Raw genomic sequence first — 19,378 nt, forward strand, 5'->3', positions numbered from 1 at the left:
TTAAAGGTATGATGCTGCTACAGTGTCTCCGATTGGCCAAATGGCACCACATGTGTCACTCCCCTGGGTACTCAGCGTTAGTACACCCACTGTGTGAAGTCGATCAGATGAACAGTTCTTGAGATGTGCGTGTCACAGACACACACGCAGAGATCCCTTTATGTTACGACTCAGGTAGGTGTGTTAAACCCAAATGCAGTACAGAAGAAAGGTGCGGAGACGGTAGTTTCTCTTCTCACCTTTTATTTTTGAAACATCAAGAGCAATACTGGTATTATACAAAAGAAAAACAAACTATATAATAATTAAACAATAATCAAAAACACGGCAGCCGCATCCTCCAGGCCTGGAGCGACATGACTCTCTGTAGACAGCTACTCACGGTAACGTTAGATGAAGAACTGACAAATGAGAGAATAAACACAAGGCCATAATAAAGAGAGTCAAACACACAGCAGGCGTCAATCAGCAATCAGGACAACCTGGAAGAATAGAGAGGGTGAAATACTCCAGGGTGGCGCTAGGAGCTTTTACTCATAGGAGAGAGTAAAATACCCAAACGTTACACCTTTATAGTTGGACTAGATGTACACAGGCCTACAGAGTGAAACAGATGGGAAACTGTTTTGAAACATTGAGGATGCAAATTAATTCTACATAGTGACCATGCTAATATACATTTTACATAGTGAAGTGACCATGCTAATATACATTCTACATAGTGACCATGCTAATATACATTATACATAGTGACCATGCTAATATACATTATACATAGTGACCATGCTAATATACATTATACATAGTGACCATGCTAATATACATTATACATAGTGACCATGCTAATATACATTATACATAGTGACCATGCTAATATACATTATACATAGTGACCATGCTAATATACATTATACATAGTGACCATGCTAATATACATTATACATAGTGACCATGCTAATATACATTATACATAGTGACCATGCTAATATACATTATACATAGTGACCATGCTAATATACATTATACATAGTGACCATGCTAATATACATTATACATAGTGACCATGCTAATATACATTATACATAGTGACCATGCTAATATACATTATACATAGTGACCATGCTAATATACATTGTCCTTCCCAGAGCAAATAGTTTCTCATTCTGTAAGAGAACAGCTGTTGACGGTTAGCTAAAAATATAGTCTGTTGTATTGCATGCAAGTGGACCATAAGGAAACAAATTGGACAGACTGGAACTTTTTCTTTTTCTACGTCTATACAGGGTTCAGCACTGGTACATCACCAGTACCACTGCTAGGAGGTTGGTACCACTGCTAGAAGGTTGGTACCACTGCTAGAAGGTTGGTACCACTGCTAGAAGGTTGGTACCACTGCTAGAGAATTGATGTGATGTCAACCAGGTGGACATTTTTCACTCCCTTGATATTCTAGAACTCCATGGCTTTCTGTGATGAGTGGTGTTTCCTCTAAATTCTAATCTCACATGTAAAATGGTAGCCTACACCTGAAGGGTTTATAAAAAAAAAAAGCCTTATTTTCCCCAGAACACGACCACGTGGAGACAGTGAGCACAATCCAAAATTACCCCAAAATGCCACTTCTAAAAAATAACAATTGACTGTTTACTCATTTACTAAAATATTATGGCATTACAGGTTTGACATGCACCATAATGGATCTACTGTAAACACTATATTTATTTTAATATTTATTTGCTGTAGATGTTTTGATACTTATGTTACTATACTTTTTTCATAAATGGTCACACATTTTTAATCCTTTTAAATGTAAATGATGGTGTGTCAGTTTATTGTATGATCTGTTGTTTTTATCATGTGTTGTTTGGCATCTGACTTTATTTATTGCTTGTTATTTCTAAATAAAATAAACACCTTGACGCCTGGTGTAATGTAATGTTACCTTGCACCCCTTTGCATTGTACTATAATTGTACTGTACAATGACAATACATTTGAATCTAATCTAATCTAATCTGATCTATTCTATACCCTAAACCACACTGAAAGTAACAGGGTGGCCTAGTGCAGTGGTTCTTAACCTGGGGGTTGGGAAATGACTGTGAGGGGTCGATATACAAACACATCATCACGTTTACCTGTGGTGCGGATGTTTTTCTTGTGAGATAAGGAATATTTGAAGTCTAAATGAAACTGGACTTGAAGAATAAGAAGACGTCTTTACGAACACACACATGCGAGATGGGAGACACATGAGAACACACATGCATTATTTTTGGGTCGTTGATGACCCATCCCGTCGTCCTTCCCCCCAAGGGCAGCCAGGAGCAGGCATGGGTTGCGGTGTGGGCCGCGCCCGGGGACCAATCCAAGTGCTCCTGTCCATCTTTGTCAGGGATGCAACAGCGTTAGCGATCTGTTCTTCATGTTTTTCCATTGGGTTTATCTCTTTTTCTGGAGGGGAAACCCTTGCGAGCACGGGGAGAACATGCAAACTCCACACAGAAAGACCCGGGAGATACCCCATCTGCCACCTGGGTACTTGGCAACCCGCAACCTGGTCCCCAGGTGGGAATCGAACCCAGGACCTTCTTGCTGTGAGGCGACAGTGTTAACCACTACACCAACGTGCAGCTAAAGCTCCTTCTATCATTAATCAACTTAAATAGCCTGAAAAGGGGAAATAAAAAGTGTTATTTTGTCTCAAAGTTCACCATTCAGTTTATGCTTGACTATGAGGGGAGGGGGGGGGGGGGGGGTGAACAGGTGTCCCTCTATTTTTAAGGGTATGTTATTTTTCTAGATGTAAGTAAGTAAGTAAGTAAGTATTTATAAAGCACCTTTCATACATGTCATGTAGCTCAAAGTGCTGTACACAATTATAGGCATATATAACGATAAAAGCAATAAAGTCATAGTGATCAGTTAAGATCAATGTTAAAAAAAAAAATAATAATAATAATAATAATAGTAACGTAAAAATGAAAATAACGTAAAAACAGTCATTTGCTTACCAGTTTGGGAGAACAGGTCCGCACAAACATTTCCGCTCAGTGGCAACCGGAAGTGCACTAAACCAATGCACTTGTATGGTAGGTAGCAATGTTTAGGTCTTATAATGCTAGTGTACAGTAGTTACGTTTTTATCAGTGGTCATAGTTGGGTCCATAGTGCTTTACCAAGTCCCACGGATCCATCAGTGGCCGTGTATTGTGTGCGTATGTACCCGTTCGCTCATGTGGTCAGTGGCCAGAGTTGGGTCCACAGGACTTATCCAAGTCCCATGGACCCATCAGTGGCCGCGTCTTGTGGTAGAAAGAAAGAAAAAGAAAAACGTATAAAGAAAACAGTCTAAAGTTTGAAAGTTTGGGAGGTCCGCAAAAACACGCCTTCAGCTCAGAAGCTGAGGCGTGTCAAAAACTTTTGAAAAACTGGAGGCGTGTCTCCTATTGTACCCATTCCTTCATCTAAAAAGTTTGAAAGTTTGGGAGGTCCGCAAAATGTGAGCTGGTAACTGGATGATATGACATCTACCATGACCACTATCTCTGCCTAAGTGCCCCTGAGCATGGCACTGAGCCCCAAAACTGCTCCAGGGTCAGTGTGCTGCACTTTAGTCAACCCTGACCTCTCTGTGTGTAGGGGACTATGTAAACAGACTGCATTTATATAGCTTTTATACAAACTTATGCCTCACATTCACACATTCATTCAAACCATGCAGGTGCCAACCTGCACATCGGGAGAACTCTAGAGTGTCTCACTCAAGGACACTTGGACATCTATGTAGTTTTATATAGGGACGCTAGGGATGGGCCACAAAAACACAAATTGTCCCTGCCAAAAGTGAAAACTGTAGTTTGAATATTATAATTCACAACATCTCGAATTATTATTAAAACTATTAAAATAGCCTTTTTATCTGTTGCAGCGAGCTATCCTGTTATATCTGCAATATCCAATCAACAACCTGCACCGGGACGATGTCGGCAACAGTGTAGGATGACAAGACCACTGCGATAAACAGGCAGGTCACTCATACTACTGAGTCGTAGGACACGTTACTTCAGAATAAGTCAATAGCATTAGCCAGTAGTGTTCAATCAGTTCAGGAGGTTCATTAAAGAAGCAGTCATCAGGATCATCAAAACTGTATTTACGCAGACATGTGTGCAAAAAGTTTTTACGCCCTGCTTTGACATGGTGCCAGAAGGAGCCAGGCGACCACTCTACCTCCTGAGCCACTGTCGCTAAGTGTGTGTGATCTAGGCGGGGAGGGATGAATGTAGGGATGTAGGGATGAATGTAGTGTAAAAAGTACCCAGAAATTATATTTAAGTGAAAGTATGGGTACCATCTCAAAATCGGACTCAAGTAAAAGTCAAAGTATCTGGCTAAAAACACACTTGAGTAAAAGTAAAAAAAAGTCCTACTTTTAAAAGTAACCCTAACCCTAAAAATTAAAAGTAAATTTTTTTTTGAAAGGGATACACCAGGGGTCTCAAACTCATTCCATCGTGGGCCAAGTTTTCATTTTAACTATACATTGCACCAGGTGAGTTAGTTGAAGAGGTGAGCCAATTAGTGAAATAATCAGCTGGTGTTTAGGCGAGGCTGGAATGAAACCAAGCATACACTCTGTCCACAATGGAATGTGTTCTGTGATAGACCATGCTGAAATGAAAGAACAGAGGACACTTTTTTTGCATTAAAATTATTTAATGCACTTCTCCATTGAAGGTAAACTAACATGGACGGCATTCACATCACAGCATGAATATTATAATATCACAATATTAAAAACAGAATGGTGTATCCTGAATAATATCACAATATTAACCACAGCATACTGGATTATCCTGAATAATATCACAATATTAAAGACAGAATACTGGAGTACCCTGAATAATATCACAATATTAAAGAGAGAATACTGAATTATCCTGAATAATATCACAATATTAAAGGCAGAATACTGGAGTACCCTGAATAATATCACAATATTAAAGACAGAATACTGGAGTACCCTGAATAATATCACAATATTAAAGACAGAATACTGGAGTACCCTGAATAATATCACAATATTAAAGACATAATCCATTTTTAAGTACCAGATTGTTTTGAATGGTTTCATTGGTTTTAGGGCCATAAACACAGTTGCTAACCTTTGACAGCAGCTATATGTTATTCCTATAACATTTAAAGGTGCTATGAATAACATTCAGCCACTACATGTCGCATTAGAGCACCAGCATCATTTATCCAATCAGGTGCATTCCACGTGGGGAAATGGGAAGTAGGGAGGGGATACATACACGCAACATGCAAACAATAACATACATTTTGGACCCGCAAGCTTGTTAAATGTTAAATGAATCTATATTTGGGGGGGGGGGGGGGGGGGGGGGGCAATACTTTTATTCCACACATTTCTAAAAGCTTTGTGGATGTATTTAAAAAAAACATTTCCTAGCTTGGAGAGAGACGTGTTCATAAATCATGACCTACCTGTCCAAGGTTAAAGGAATAACGTGCACGTTTTGCGTCAGTGTAGATTTCCCATTAAACACTATTTCTCTAGCTCCTGCCTGGTACAAGAGAAACAAAACATCTGTCGCACTCTCAACTTCGTCCTTCAACAAGGTGCATGAGCTGGAAATAACTATCAAGGGAGAACAATTCAGCAACTCTTTGGAGGCCGATGGATGTTCTAAAAATAGCGCTCCTTATTCATACAATTAAAACCAAGGCGTTTTGGCAACATGCCTTCATCAGGGTCACATGATAAAGAAAGAACAATGGAGCTTAAATCCCCATGTAAAATGACCTCCACAGGGAAAATAGCCCGGTTACATTCCTGATGCATCAGCCAGTTAAAACATCTATACAAAACATAAAAGCAAAAACTATAAAGATGATAAAAATGCATTCACATTGAACTCCTAATTCATCCCATTAGGGTACAGACTTTTCAAATAAAAAATCCCAAAGGCCTCTCCTTCTCCTTCTAGCCCTCCGATACTCAAGCTCGTGTTTTGTCCTTTTCCAGAAGAACGCCGTGATCGACAGCCTCCAGGAGCAGGTGACCAACGCCAAGGACAAACTCCTGCACCTCGTGTCGGCCAGCCGGTCCCGTGAGACGGACTCCTCCACCACCAACCTCAACTCCTCCTCCACCCAATCCACGGTGCTGCCGTCTGAGCGCCCCGCCTCCCCCCCACCGCAGGAAGACGGTGTCCCCCTTCTGTCCTCCTGTCCTCTCCCCCCCTCGCCCAGCGCCACTGCTCCCGATCCTCCCCTCGCTCCCGTCTCTGCACCCCCCCCTCTCCCTCCGTCCTCTCCTCCTCCCGGTGACGGTGTGACTCGGGGTGGGGGGGCCTCCCGTCCCGGCCGCGTGGAGAGGCAGCCGGGGGAGTCCAGAGGAGCCGGGGAACCCGTGTCCCCGCGGGTCTTACCCAGGCTGGGGCCCAGGGCGGCGCGGGAGCCAGCGCCCGTTTCTCCGTCAAACCATCTGACATCGCCTCGCTTCGCGGGGGGCTTGAGCGCCGCGCAGACGGGATCCTCGGGTCGTCACGGCGACTTACTGTCACCACCGGTGGCGAGTGTCAGGCAGGCGGGGTTCGTTAGCAGCGAGCAGCTGCAGGAGATCCTGCAGGAGCTGAGCGTTGAACGCTCCCCTCTTTCTCCCCTTTCTCCTCTTTCTCCTCTCACCCCGCGCTCGCCACGCTCCCCCAAACCCCCCATGGTCTTCCGCTACCCCAGCATCTCCCCCTATGCCATGAGGAAACGCAGGCCCCCCTTCCACCCTCAGAGAGGTGGCGTTCCGCCCTGCTTCTACCCAGGCTCAGAACCCCCCGGCCGGGGCAAGAGGGGGGACGACCCTGGAGCCAAACACTCCTCTAAAACATCACCGCCTCAGCCCGAGGCTCCTCTCCACCCTGGCAACAGTGACATAGAGGAGGAGGAAGAGGAGGAGGAAGAGGAGGAGGAGGTGGAGAGGCGGGGATCGACGACGAGATGCCGGCGGTGTGGTTCGAGGCCTCACAGATGTTCAGCCACTCCTTATTCGGGGCACGCGGGTCCTGCAGAGACAGAGCCAGGGGCCGAGGGGGGCAGCGGCCGCAGACACCCTAGAGATTCGTGTGGTTTCTGGGACTCAGACTCCAGCAGCTCCACGGACTACTGCTACTACCACCGGCCCTACTGCGACTCCTGTGCGCAGCGCGCCTCCTACCTGTCCTCGGACTCCTCCTCGGACTCCTCGGACAGCGAGTACGGAGGAGGAGGAGGAGGAGGAGGAGGAGGAGGAGGAGGAGGAGGAGGAGGAGGAGGAGGAGACGGAGGAGGAGGAGGAGGAGGAGGAGGAGGAGGCTACTACCCGGCTGCTCCCAGCCTCTACCGCTCCTCCCGGCCGGTGGTCTTCAAGGAGGATCTCAAACCTACCTTTGTGTGAAAGAAAGGTGTCTCCCTTTTGTTTGTTTTTTAAGCTTAAAGGTGAAACATTTATGATTTTGATCGTATCATTTCTTGAGTACATTTTATATGATCAAGACATTTTAGGAAGTCTTCAAACCTGCCCCTCGCATGAACCAAGGCTGTTGTTATTATTATTTTTATTTTTTAAGGATTCTTTTTTTCATGGCCTTTGTGCTTCATTAGATGACCTAGTGGAGTGGGGGTGTAATAAGACGAGATGACATGAAACTAAAGTTGTAAGCTGGATTTAAACCCACAACATTTCCAGTGCATGGTTTGTGTGCCTCATAGCCTATACAGCCACCAGGACACCCTGTAGCCTACGTCAGTTGTGAGCCTGAGGGTCGGTTGTATTCATGCTCATAAGAGGCACGTTAACATTATGAGAAATGTGTTTACTGTCTTCTCCAGAGTCAGACGAGAAGATAGATGCCAATTTCCTCTCTGTATGTCCTAGAACGCTTTCCGGCTACAAGCTAGCCTAGCTTAGCATAAATGAATGGAAGCTGATACGGACAACAAGCCTAGCTGCTGGCCAAAAACACCTCTCCCAGAGTTTTAAGCTAGGCTACTGGTCCGTATTTGCTTCCATTCATTTGTGCTAAGCTAGGCTCCCTTGCAGCCGGATAGCTTTCTACTGAACGCACAGAGAGGAAATTGGTATCTAACTTCTTGTCTGGGGGGAGAAGATGGTAAGCACATTTCCCATATTGGTATATATGTTGGCGTGTTCTTTTAAGGAAGTGCAGTAGTGCACTGTACGTGATCAGGACATTTTTGTCCAAGATATTAAATAAAACATTCCAAAACATATACAGGGTTAATGTCACAGTATAACACAATATGTGTACATATGTTTGCAAAAAGCACATGTTAAACAATCCAGCTGATCTTATGAAACTGCCCGATAGCGGAACGTGTGATATCAAACCAAAACTCAAGAATATTTCATATATTTCAGATTACATTACGTGAGAATGTATAATAGTTAATATTTTCTTATCTTAGACAACAGAATTGTGTACCATGATTCATGGTGTTGAATGACATGATCCCATTGATAATATTGTGTTATTGTGCTGCGCTAGAGTGCCTCAATCTCACAGATTTTTATAGAGCTCAGAGTTCAGGGTTTCAGTTGAACACTTTTATAATGACAGTGAGTGCAATTGAGCATCAACTTTTTTTTATTGAATTTACTAGTGGTCAGAGAGCGTGGCCGCTCGGAATGCATACCTATGCATAGCGCATATTGTGCATAACGCATACCTGTGCATAATGCATACCTGTGCATAACGCATACCTGTGCATAACGCATACCTGTGCATAACGCATACCTGTGCATAACGCATACCTGTGCATAATGCATACCTGTGCATAACGGGCCGATCGGTTGGATCCCGGAAGTGCTGCGTGCAGCGTTGTCGAGAACCGTGCATACAATCAACTTCACATTCAACACTGCAATTACTTTGACAACACACTGTCCAAGCCGATTGTATGGGCCGTTCTCGAGATATGTGAAAGCCGGACAGGAGCATTATGGCTATTTAAAGGTATGATGCTGCTACAGTGTCTCCGATTGGCCAAATGGCACCACATGTGTCACTCCCCTGGGTACTCAGCGTTAGTACACCCACTGTGTGAAGTCGATCAGATGAACAGTTCTTGAGATGTGCGTGTCACAGACACACACGCAGAGATCCCTTTATGTTACGACTCAGGTAGGTGTGTTAAACCCAAATGCAGTACAGAAGAAAGGTGCGGAGACGGTAGTTTCTCTTCTCACCAAAAACAGTGTTTCCTTTTATTTTTTAAACATCAAGAGCAATACTGGTATTATACAAAAGAAAAACAAACTATATAATAATTAAACAATAATCAAAAACACGGCAGCCGCATCCTCCAGGCCTGGAGCGACATGACTCTCTGTAGACAGCTACTCACGGTAACGTTAGATGAAGAACTGACAAATGAGAGAATAAACACAAGGCCATAATAAAGAGAGTCAAACACACAGCAGGCGTCAATCAGCAATCAGGACAACCTGGAAGAATAGAGAGGGTGAAATACTCCAGGGTGGCGCTAGGAGCTTTTACTCATAGGAGAGAGTAAAATAGTGGAGTAGAAAGGGAGGAGAGCCAGTCCCCACGTACCGTGCACTGACTGGCTGGTGAAATGACATCACGGTGACAGCGCTGTATTTTGACCAATAAGCAGAAGAGATCTGGGGCCCTTTATAAAGGCCAACTGGCCAGATCACAGGCAGATTTTACAAGACTTTTTTGAGAGATGAAGATGCTGCTGCCAGACACGGGGCACAAGCCGTGCCTGATGAGATGTTCTGTTTTATGCTTATTTTAACTGAAGTGGAAATTTTCTAATTCAGTCTCTTTTTGTAACTTGCCTTTTCTAAATTAAAAATACCTCTTTATAAATATATCCTCTGTATCCTTTCTTCTGACCAGACGGCCGGGTAAGCATTGAAATGTGTTTTGCATTGTAACTTCACCCTTTGCGTTCTGATTTGTGATGTAAAAAACCTCATGAGTGTGGCTTTCCCCAGACGGAGTAGAAGGAGAAATAGGATTATGCATTAAGGACTAAAGGTGGGTTCTGTATAACTGATATTATCAAGTAATGCCATACAGTGGTAATACGTGTAACGGATAAGGGAAATGGACCTCATCTGAACAAAGAGAGTCCTTCCCAGTGCAAATAAAATAAAAGATTCCGCAACTTCAATCACTCGACCTAAGGTCGATGACTGACGGGGGTCGGAACGGTGCATTCGCTGTCTCTTGTCGGTCAGTAGTAACAACAACATTTTGTAGACTCGTTTGGTTCTGCATGTCAACCACTTCGCAGTAATACGGCCAACCGAGTAGATTAAAGCAAAATAGAATAAAGTAAATATACCCTGCAACTCTAATCAATCAACTGTATGACTGGAGGGGACGGGGGGGTGCCTGTGTGTGAGCCGAGGTCGGCTGAGTTTAAGCCCTGAAGTTTATAGACACAATTGAGTCCTAGACGTCCCAAACTTCGCAGGACGCTGCTTGAAGCTGGGATGCGGACCAATGAGTTATGGGATAATCAATCTGACCTCGGTTTACGACTCGTACTTAACATGGCGTCCCTGGCGATGTGCATTTATACTAACCAAAATAGGTGCTAAACGGCCGAAGAAGACAGGACTACTGTCAAAAGCCTCTGGAGTAAAATTAAATTACAGATTTGGCAAAAATGTAAGTAGAAAGCTCTACTGGCGACTTGAGTGGAAGGCTCTACTTGGGGATATCACAAATGAATAGAAAGCTCTATCTTTGTGATTAAAGCAACATTTACTCACAACTAAAGGGTAATATAATGTTTATAGAGCTCTGGGGGGAGTTACAAGTGCAGCATAATTTCGTGCTTTGCCCACAGGAAGTGAACTGGCCCTACCCAAGACGAGAGCCAACTAGCCGCAAGTTCACTGAATGTTCACTGACCAGACGGACGGGAAGTGAACTGGCCCTAGCCAGACGGAAGCTAACTAGCTCGCCATCAGCCAACAAGCCAGTGCCAACACCCATGAGCTGGCCCTAGCCAGACGGAAGCTAACTAGCTCACCATCGGCTAACAAGCCAGTACTAACACCCATGAGCTGGCCCTAGCCAGACGGAAGCTAACTAGCTCACCATCGGCTAACAAACCAGTACTAACACCCATGAGCTGGCCCTAGCCAGACGGAAGCTAACTAGCTCACCATCGGCTAACAAGCCAGTGCTAACACCCATGAGCTGGCCCTAGCCAGACGAGAGCCAACTACCCAAAGATACTGTATGCAAGGAGGGGAGACGGTATGTGAAGCGAAGTCAAAACGACCGTTCACAGAAAGGCGAACTGGATGGCTCCCTAGCCCAAAGATACTGTTTGTAAGGAGGAGAGACTGTATGTGAAGCGAAGTCAAAACGACCGTTCACAGAAAGGTGAACTGGATGGCTCCCTAGCCCAAAGATACTGTTTGTAAGGAGGAGAGACTGTATGTGAAGCGAAGTCAAAACGACCGTTCACAGAAAGGCAAACTGGATGGCTCCCTAGCCCAAAGATACTGTTTGTAAGGAGGAGAGACTGTATGTGAAGCGAAGTCAAAACGACCGTTCACAGAAAGGCGAACTGGATGGCTCCCTAGCCCAAAGATACTGTTTGTAAGGAGGAGAGACTGTATGTGAAGCGAAGTCAAAACGACCGTTCACAGAAAGGCGAACTGGATGGCTCCCTAGCCCAAAGATACTGTTTGTAAGGAGGAGAGACTGTATGTGAAGCGAAGTCAAAACGACCGTTCACAGAAAGGCGAACTGGATGGCTCCCTAGCCCAAAGATACTGTTTGTAAGGAGGAGAGACTGTATGTGAAGCGAAGTCAAAACGACCGTTCACAGAAAGGCGAACTGGATGGCTCCCTAGCCCAAAGATACTGTTTGTAAGGAGGAGAGACTGTATGTGAAGCGAAGTCAAAACGACCGTTCACAGAAAGGCGAACTGGATGGCTCCCTAGCCCAAAGATACTGTTTGTAAGGAGGAGAGACTGTATGTGAAGCGAAGTCAAAACGACCGTTCACAGAAAGGCGAACTGGATGGCTCCCTAGCCCAAAGATACTGTTTGTAAGGAGGAGAGACTGTATGTGAAGCGAAGTCAAAACGACCGTTCACAGAAAGGCGAACTGGATGGCTCCCTAGCCCAAAGATACTGTTTGTAAGGAGGAGAGACTGTATGTGAAGCGAAGTCAAAACGACCGTTCACAGAAAGGCGAACTGGATGACTCCCTAGCCCAAAGATACTGTTTGTAAGGAGGAGAGACTGTATGTGAAGCGAAGTCAAAACGACCGTTCACAGAAAGGCGAACGGGATGGCTCCCTAGCCCAAAGATACTGTTTGTAAGGAGGAGAGACTGTATGTGAAGCGAAGTCAAAACGACCGTTCACAGAAAGGCGAACTGGATGGCTCCCTAGCCCAAAGATACTGTTTGTAAGGAGGAGAGACTGTATGTGAAGCGAAGTCAAAACGACCGTTCACAGAAAGGCGAACTGGATGGCTCCCTAGCCCAAAGATACTGTTTGTAAGGAGGAGAGACTGTATGTAAAGCGAAGTCAAAACGACCGTTCACAGAAAGGCGAACTGGATGGCTCCCTAGCCCAAAGATACTGTTTGTAAGGAGGAGAGACTGTATGTGAAGCGAAGTCAAAACGACCGTTCACAGAAAGGCGAACTGGATGGCTCCCTAGCCCAAAGATACTGTATGCAAGGAGGAGAGACTGTATGTGAAGCGAAGTCAAAACGACCGTTCACAGAAAGGCGAACTGGAGAGCCAACTACCCAAAGCTACTGTATGTGAGGAGAAGCCAAAACGGCCGTTCACAGGACTACAAGCTAACTAGCACGACATCGGCTAACAAGCCAGTGCTAACACCCATGAGCTGGCCCTAGCCAGACGGAAGCTAACTAGCTCACCATCGGCTAACAAACCAGTGCTAACACGATGTCTCACAATCATTCCCACATCATAGAGGAGGAATCACCCTCGGATGAGGGATTGGGAGTGTCCATACCCGACCTGGGTCTGGACTACCTAGGAGAACGGGAGGAACACCCAGAGTCCCCTGAAACGTTTGCGGGAAGTGAGGAATTCACAGATCCAAGCAAATCACAATACCCAGAGCTGCCGGCTGTACAGCAGGCAGTAATTGGCACAGGAGAGAAACCTTACTGCTGTGACCAGTGTGGAAGGAGCTTCAAGAGGAAGGCTCACCTTAAACGTCACCACATGGTACACACAGGAGAGAAACCTTACTGCTGTGACCAGTGTGAAAAGACCTTCAAAACGAAGGGGAATCTTAAAAGTCACCACATGGTACACACAGGAGAGAGACCTTACTGCTGTGACCAGTGTGACATTAGCTTCAAGAGAAAGGCAGATCTTGAACGACACCACGTGGTACACACAGAAGAGAAACCTTACTGCTGTGACCAGTGTGGAAGGAGCTTCAAGACGAAGGCTCACCTTAAACGTCACCACGTGGTACACACAGGAGAGAAACCTTACTGTTGTGCCCAGTGTAAGAAGACCTTCAAGACAAAGGGAGAGCTTAGAAGTCACCACTTGGTACACACAGGAGAGAAACCTTACTGTTGTGCCCAGTGTGGAAAGACCTTCAGGACGAAGGGGGATCTTAAAAGTCACCACATGGTACACACAGGAGAGAAACCTTACTGCTGTGACCAGTGTGGAAAGAGCTTCAAGACGAAGCGTCACCTTAAACGACACCACGTGGTACACACAGGAGAGAAACCTTACTGCTGTGGCCAGTGTGGGAAGACCTTCAAGACGAAGGCAGAGCTTAAACACCACAGACAGTGGAGGCAGCCATGCAGGGGGCCAACCTGCAAAACTGGAGCAGTTAAAGGTTATGTGTCTTGCTCAGGGACATTTCGACACACTACCTGGGACAAGCTGGAATCGAACCAGGAACCCTCCGATTGCCAGACGACCGCTCTGCCTCCTGAGACACTGTTTATGCAGTGTGAGAAAGCGGTCAAGACGGAAGCGTCAATTAAAGAGCAAGGGTTGAATCATGAAGATTCTCAACGTGAACAATCCATAGATCTAGACCACAGGGAACTGACGGTGGAGGAATCACCACAAAATAAGGAGAGGGATGACGACTGGATGGTTATGTGTGTGGTCATGTCGGACCTGACATTTGAACCCACAAATGGAGACCCTGTTCTGCCACAGGATATTGGAAATGGAAAGAACCAAGAAGACGATGTAGTCATTTTTCCTCTTTATGAGGCGCAAGGCTCCACCTCAAAACGAGCATCTCCCTCCACTGACATATAGGCGTTCAACTCTCTAGACGAGTACCTAAAGGCCAAAAACATCAATTATGAGCACTGTTCCATTTTCTATGGCCCAGAAGAGGAGGATGGCGACATTCAGATGAAGGATCAGAACCCGAGGCCACAGATGACACCTTCAGGTGAAACTGAGTCTGAGCCTGAACAGGATGGGGAGCTAAATACCTCTGAAACTGAACACAGTTCTGATTACTCAACATATTGAGTAATAGCTCAAGAGAAGCTAGCTCAGGAGGAGCTAGCACAAGAGAAGCTAGCTCAGGAGGAGCTAGCACAAGAGAAGCTAGCTCAGGAGGAGCTAGCACAAGAGAAGCTAGCCCAGGAGATGTTAGCCCAGGAGAAGCTGGCACGGGTAGCTCAGGAGGAGCTGGCACAACCAACGCTAGCTCAGGAGGAGCTAGCCCAGGAGATGCTAGCTCAGGAGGAGCTAGCCCAGGAGATGCTAGCTCAGGAGGAGCTGGCACGCCAGAAGCTAGCTCAGGAGGAGCTAGCACAAGAGGAGCTAGCACAAGAGAAGCTAGCTCAGGAGGAGCTAGCACAAGAGAAGCTAGCTCAGGAGAAGTTGGCACGGGTAGCTCAGAAGAAACTGGCGCAGCAGATGCTAGCTCATGAGAAGCTGGCGCAGCAGATGCTCGCTCAGGAGATACAAGCACACGAGACGCTAGCTCGCATGTTGAGACATCTCAAAGGACTAGAGATCCCCGAAAGGGCCTCAATGGACCAACTGATGGAAAGAGGAGTAAGGACCCCCGGTCAAGATCCAGGATATAAGATGGTGGAGAAACTAATCCCACAGGTGCGAGGCGGGAGCATGTCTCTCAATGATGCAGCAGGATCAGTCATGAATGGAACACCTATGCAAGGATCATGCTTACTGCTTGAAAAGCTATTCAGAGGAGTCCCAGGGGGTAACCCACTGGCAGCCCGATGCGCAGCATGGTCACAAGACCAGTTACGTATCGAATGTATGCTGTATGACCAAGTTAAAATGCTATCTGACAAAAGGGGGGCCTCCCAGGAGTTCCCCCCGAAAACAACCAAGGACAGAACAGGGAAAAAGAAGTACCAATACCTACCTGCAGACGAGTGGGCCGCACTAACCCCAGAACAGCAAGCAGAGGTGAGGACAACAAGGGAGGAATTCAAAGCCCGGAAGGAGAATCAATAGTATCCTTACCCTCTGGGGCCCTGACACAAGTGACTCAAGCAAGTGCAAACTGCACTTGACATACAGCTCATCTGTCAAGAGGAATAATATAAAGTGTTATTGTCATTTAGGAAGAAACATGACATAGAATACTACATGCATTTTGTATATATTCTAAGTATAATATGTAAAGATGTCCGTCCTTGCTCTAAACCCAGAGTAAAGTAAAGTGAATTTGTAATCTATTTCATTCGGAAGGGATTTCCTGACAGCAACCATTTGGTGGGTTAGCACCCTACCAGCCATATCAGCTGCATGAGATGTACACTCACCAGCGCCTATGGGTAAAAAATTGAGACTCTGCAAACTCTCATCAAGCTTAGCACCTTGACGCGGGGGGACAGAGCGAGCATCAGGGTCTCTGTATCCGAAGGGCCTATCAGATTTGTGGGGACTTGGAAGCCTCAGCATACAGGACGCTGTGGTGCTTGGGCGGCCAAGTCACTGGTTTATAGGTCTGTCAAAACGGATTGGAGGTTCCGGGGCTAAGAACATAAGTTCAAGTAAGTTGGGCTTTATACTATTTAAATAGGTATCAAAAGCCGAAAGAATATGAACCGAAATGACTGCTGTCAGGTGCCTCTGGAGTAGAATTAAGATTTGATTTAATACAGATTTGAAAAAACCAAACGTAGAAGGTTCTACTCAAAGAAAGAATCACACTTAAAGTATATTTTTGTGATTGCAGTGAAAGATCACTCATGACTAAAAAGTTACGTAATGTTTTCTTACAGTCAAAAACGTAGAAGGTTCTACTCAAAGAAAGAATCACACTTAAAGTATATTTTTGTGATTGCAGTGAAAGATCACTCATGACTAAAAAGTTACGTAATGTTTTCTTACAGTCAAAAACGTAGAAGGTTCTACTCAAAGAAAGAATCACACTTAAAGTATATTTTTGTGATTGCAGTGAAAGATCACTCATGACTAAAAAGTTACGTAATGTTTTCTTACAGTCAAAAACGTAGAAGGTTCTACTCAAAGAAAGAATCACACTTAAAGTATATTTTTGTGATTGCAGTGAAAGATCACTCATGACTAAAAAGTTACGTAATGTTTTCTTACAGTCAAAAACGTAGAAGGTTCTACTCAAAGAAAGAATCACACTTAAAGTATATTTTTGTGATTGCAGTGAAAGATCACTCATGACTAAAAAGTTACGTAATGTTTTCTTACAGTCAAAAACGTAGAAGGTTCTACTCAAAGAAAGAATCACACTTAAAGTATATTTTTGTGATTGCAGTGAAAGATCACTCATGACTAAAAAGTTATGTAATGTTTTCTTACAGTCAAAAACGTAGAAGGTTCTACTCAAAGAAAGAATCACACTTAAAGTATATTTTTGTGATTGCAGTGAAAGATCACTCATGACTAAAAAGTTACGTAATGTTTTCTTACAGTCAAAAACGTAGAAGGTTCTACTCAAAAAAAGAATCACACTTAAAGTATATTTTTGTGATTGCAGTGAAAGATCACTCATGACTAAAAAGTTACGTAATGTTTTCTTACAGTCAAAAACGTAGAAGGTTCTACTCAAAGAAAGAATCACACTTAAAGTATATTTTTGTGATTGCAGTGAAAGATCACTCATGACTAAAAAGTTACGTAATGTTTTCTTACAGTCAAAAACGTAGAAGGTTCTACTCAAAGAAAGAATCACACTTAAAGTATATTTTTGTGATTGCAGTGAAAGATCACTCATGACTAAAAAGTTACGTAATGTTTTCTTACAGTCAAAAACGTAGAAGGTTCTACTCAAAGAAAGAATCACACTTAAAGTATATTTTTGTGATTGCAGTGAAAGATCACTCATGACTAAAAAGTTACGTAATGTTTACTTACAGTCGAAACCTAAGTAGAAAAATAGGTACCAGGTCACCTGAACTAGAAATAACCTAATGTTTACTTAAAATCAGAATAAGTCCTGCATAAGTCCTGCTACTGTGACGGAAGTGGAACCGGCGTAATAATACAGGCTGGTGTTATCAGCAGGAGCTGAGTCTATAAGAGGCTACATAGCCTGAATCTACAAGCTGGCTAACTAGCCGGAGCTAATACCAGACATAAACAGTAACTAACTACCCAGTCTGGACCGAGACAAGCACAACACAGGGTAGACCCCCTGTGCAAGAAGGAAGTGGACGGAAACAACAGTCCGAAAGGTCTGTGAACAATGTGCGCTGGTAAAGGTGCGCTGGTAAAGGGACAAAACCTGAACCAGTGCCACACTCTTAGACGGGGGGGGGGGGCTGTCCCCCGGAGTCAGCGGACGACACAGTGAATGGCAAGAAGGAATATACTGACTCAGGTCAGAAATCGGAAATGGAGGAAGACCGGGATAGGTCAAGCTCCAGAGCATCCTCAAGGTCCTTATCTAGACCTCCCAGACCTCCCAGACCTCTCAGACCTCCCAGACCTCCCAGACCTCCCAGACCTCCTAGACCTCCTAGACCGGACAAAGAGACATCGGCCTGGACCCAGGTTACAGGGCGACGAGAGCCCTGAATGGACCTGAAAGAGAGAAAAGAAATGAGTCCTCTGTGGACTGTATCTGTGATGTCCTGCGAGGCCTACGGACAGGGTCACACGACCAGGCCAACCACACTTCAATAGAGGACTGCTGCTACAATTCTCGGGGACCCGTGGGGGTCGCCCGAGAAGTGACAAATCAACCTACCTCAAACTATGGGAGAGATCCAAGAGGTCAGAGGGGGTGACCCCAAGATGACCAAGATGACCAAGATGACCAAGATGACCAAGATGACGAAGACGACAACAGCCTGGGTGCATCGGCCGGGAACAACAGATGCAAGTCTTCCCGCCGGATACCAAGCAACAACGTGACCCCTATCCTGTCGAGCCGTCCAGCCAGGGAACAACAGATGCAAGTCTTCCCGCCGGCTACCAGGGTAACAAGGTACCAGGATGACAGAGTGGGTGTGAAGTGCCACAGAACAAGTGACACTTTTGGAAATTGACATCCTGATTCGTTCCAATATAGCCGTATCTACCTATTTTTCACATGTAATTATATGCTTCATTATTCAATTATTCAATTGACGATGGACAATGACCTCCCAGGATGACAGAGTGGGTGTGAAGTGCCACAGATCAACAAGTGACACTTTTGGAAATTGACATCCTGATTCGTATAATATGACCAGTATAATCTTTTATAGACTTTAAAAACTGAACTCTGGAGGATAATGAAATGATGGCTCTACTTATAAAAATGGAAATGAGCCTTTAATGTCTGAAGAAAAGGTGCCTGTTGTCTGTGGGAACAGGCCCGAAATAGGGAGTCAACCTGGGGAATGTGGCCCTGCCAGGCAGGGCCTCTTCCCGGAGCTCTCCGACCGGTTAACCCTTTGTGGGGTCTGAATGAGATGAAAAGTGAAGGGACTTTCCACAGCAGAGACAATGGGAGTCTGTTCCAGCAAAAATGTTACAATTACTTTTCGAGTTACGGCCTAGTGGAGTAGAAAGGGAGGAGAGCCAGTCCCCACGTACCGTGCACTGACTGGCTGGTGAAATGACATCACGGTGACAGCGCTGTATTTTGACCAATAAGCAGAAGAGATCTGGGGCCCTTTATAAAGGCCAACTGGCCAGATCACAGGCAGATTTTACAAGACTTTTTTGAGAGATGAAGATGCTGCTGCCAGACACGGGGCACAAGCCGTGCCTGATGAGATGTTCTGTTTTATGCTTATTTTAACTGAAGTGGAAATTTTCTAATTCAGTCTCTTTTTGTAACTTGCCTTTTCTAAATTAAAAATACCTCTTTATAA

The 19,378-nt window shown here is 44.9% G+C and overlaps 1 protein-coding gene across 1 annotated transcript in view; it reads left to right on the forward strand.

Moving 5' to 3' along the window:
• Positions 1–7,797, forward strand: part of gpr156 (G protein-coupled receptor 156) — a gene marked incomplete at both ends in the record, with an annotated part of 114,424 nt that extends 106,627 nt beyond the window's left edge. The window contains 4 exon segments of the mRNA XM_084314420.1: positions 5,584–5,593; positions 6,052–6,949; positions 7,091–7,274; positions 7,770–7,797. Of these exon segments, the coding sequence (XP_084170546.1) occupies positions 5,584–5,593; positions 6,052–6,949; positions 7,091–7,274; positions 7,770–7,797 (1,120 nt within the window).
• Positions 7,798–19,378: the final 11,581 nt, after the last annotated feature.

Source organism: Notolepis coatsorum (assembly GCF_963971535.1).
Source record: "Notolepis coatsorum genome assembly, chromosome: 5".
Taxonomy (NCBI): domain Eukaryota; kingdom Metazoa; phylum Chordata; class Actinopteri; order Aulopiformes; family Paralepididae; genus Notolepis; species Notolepis coatsorum.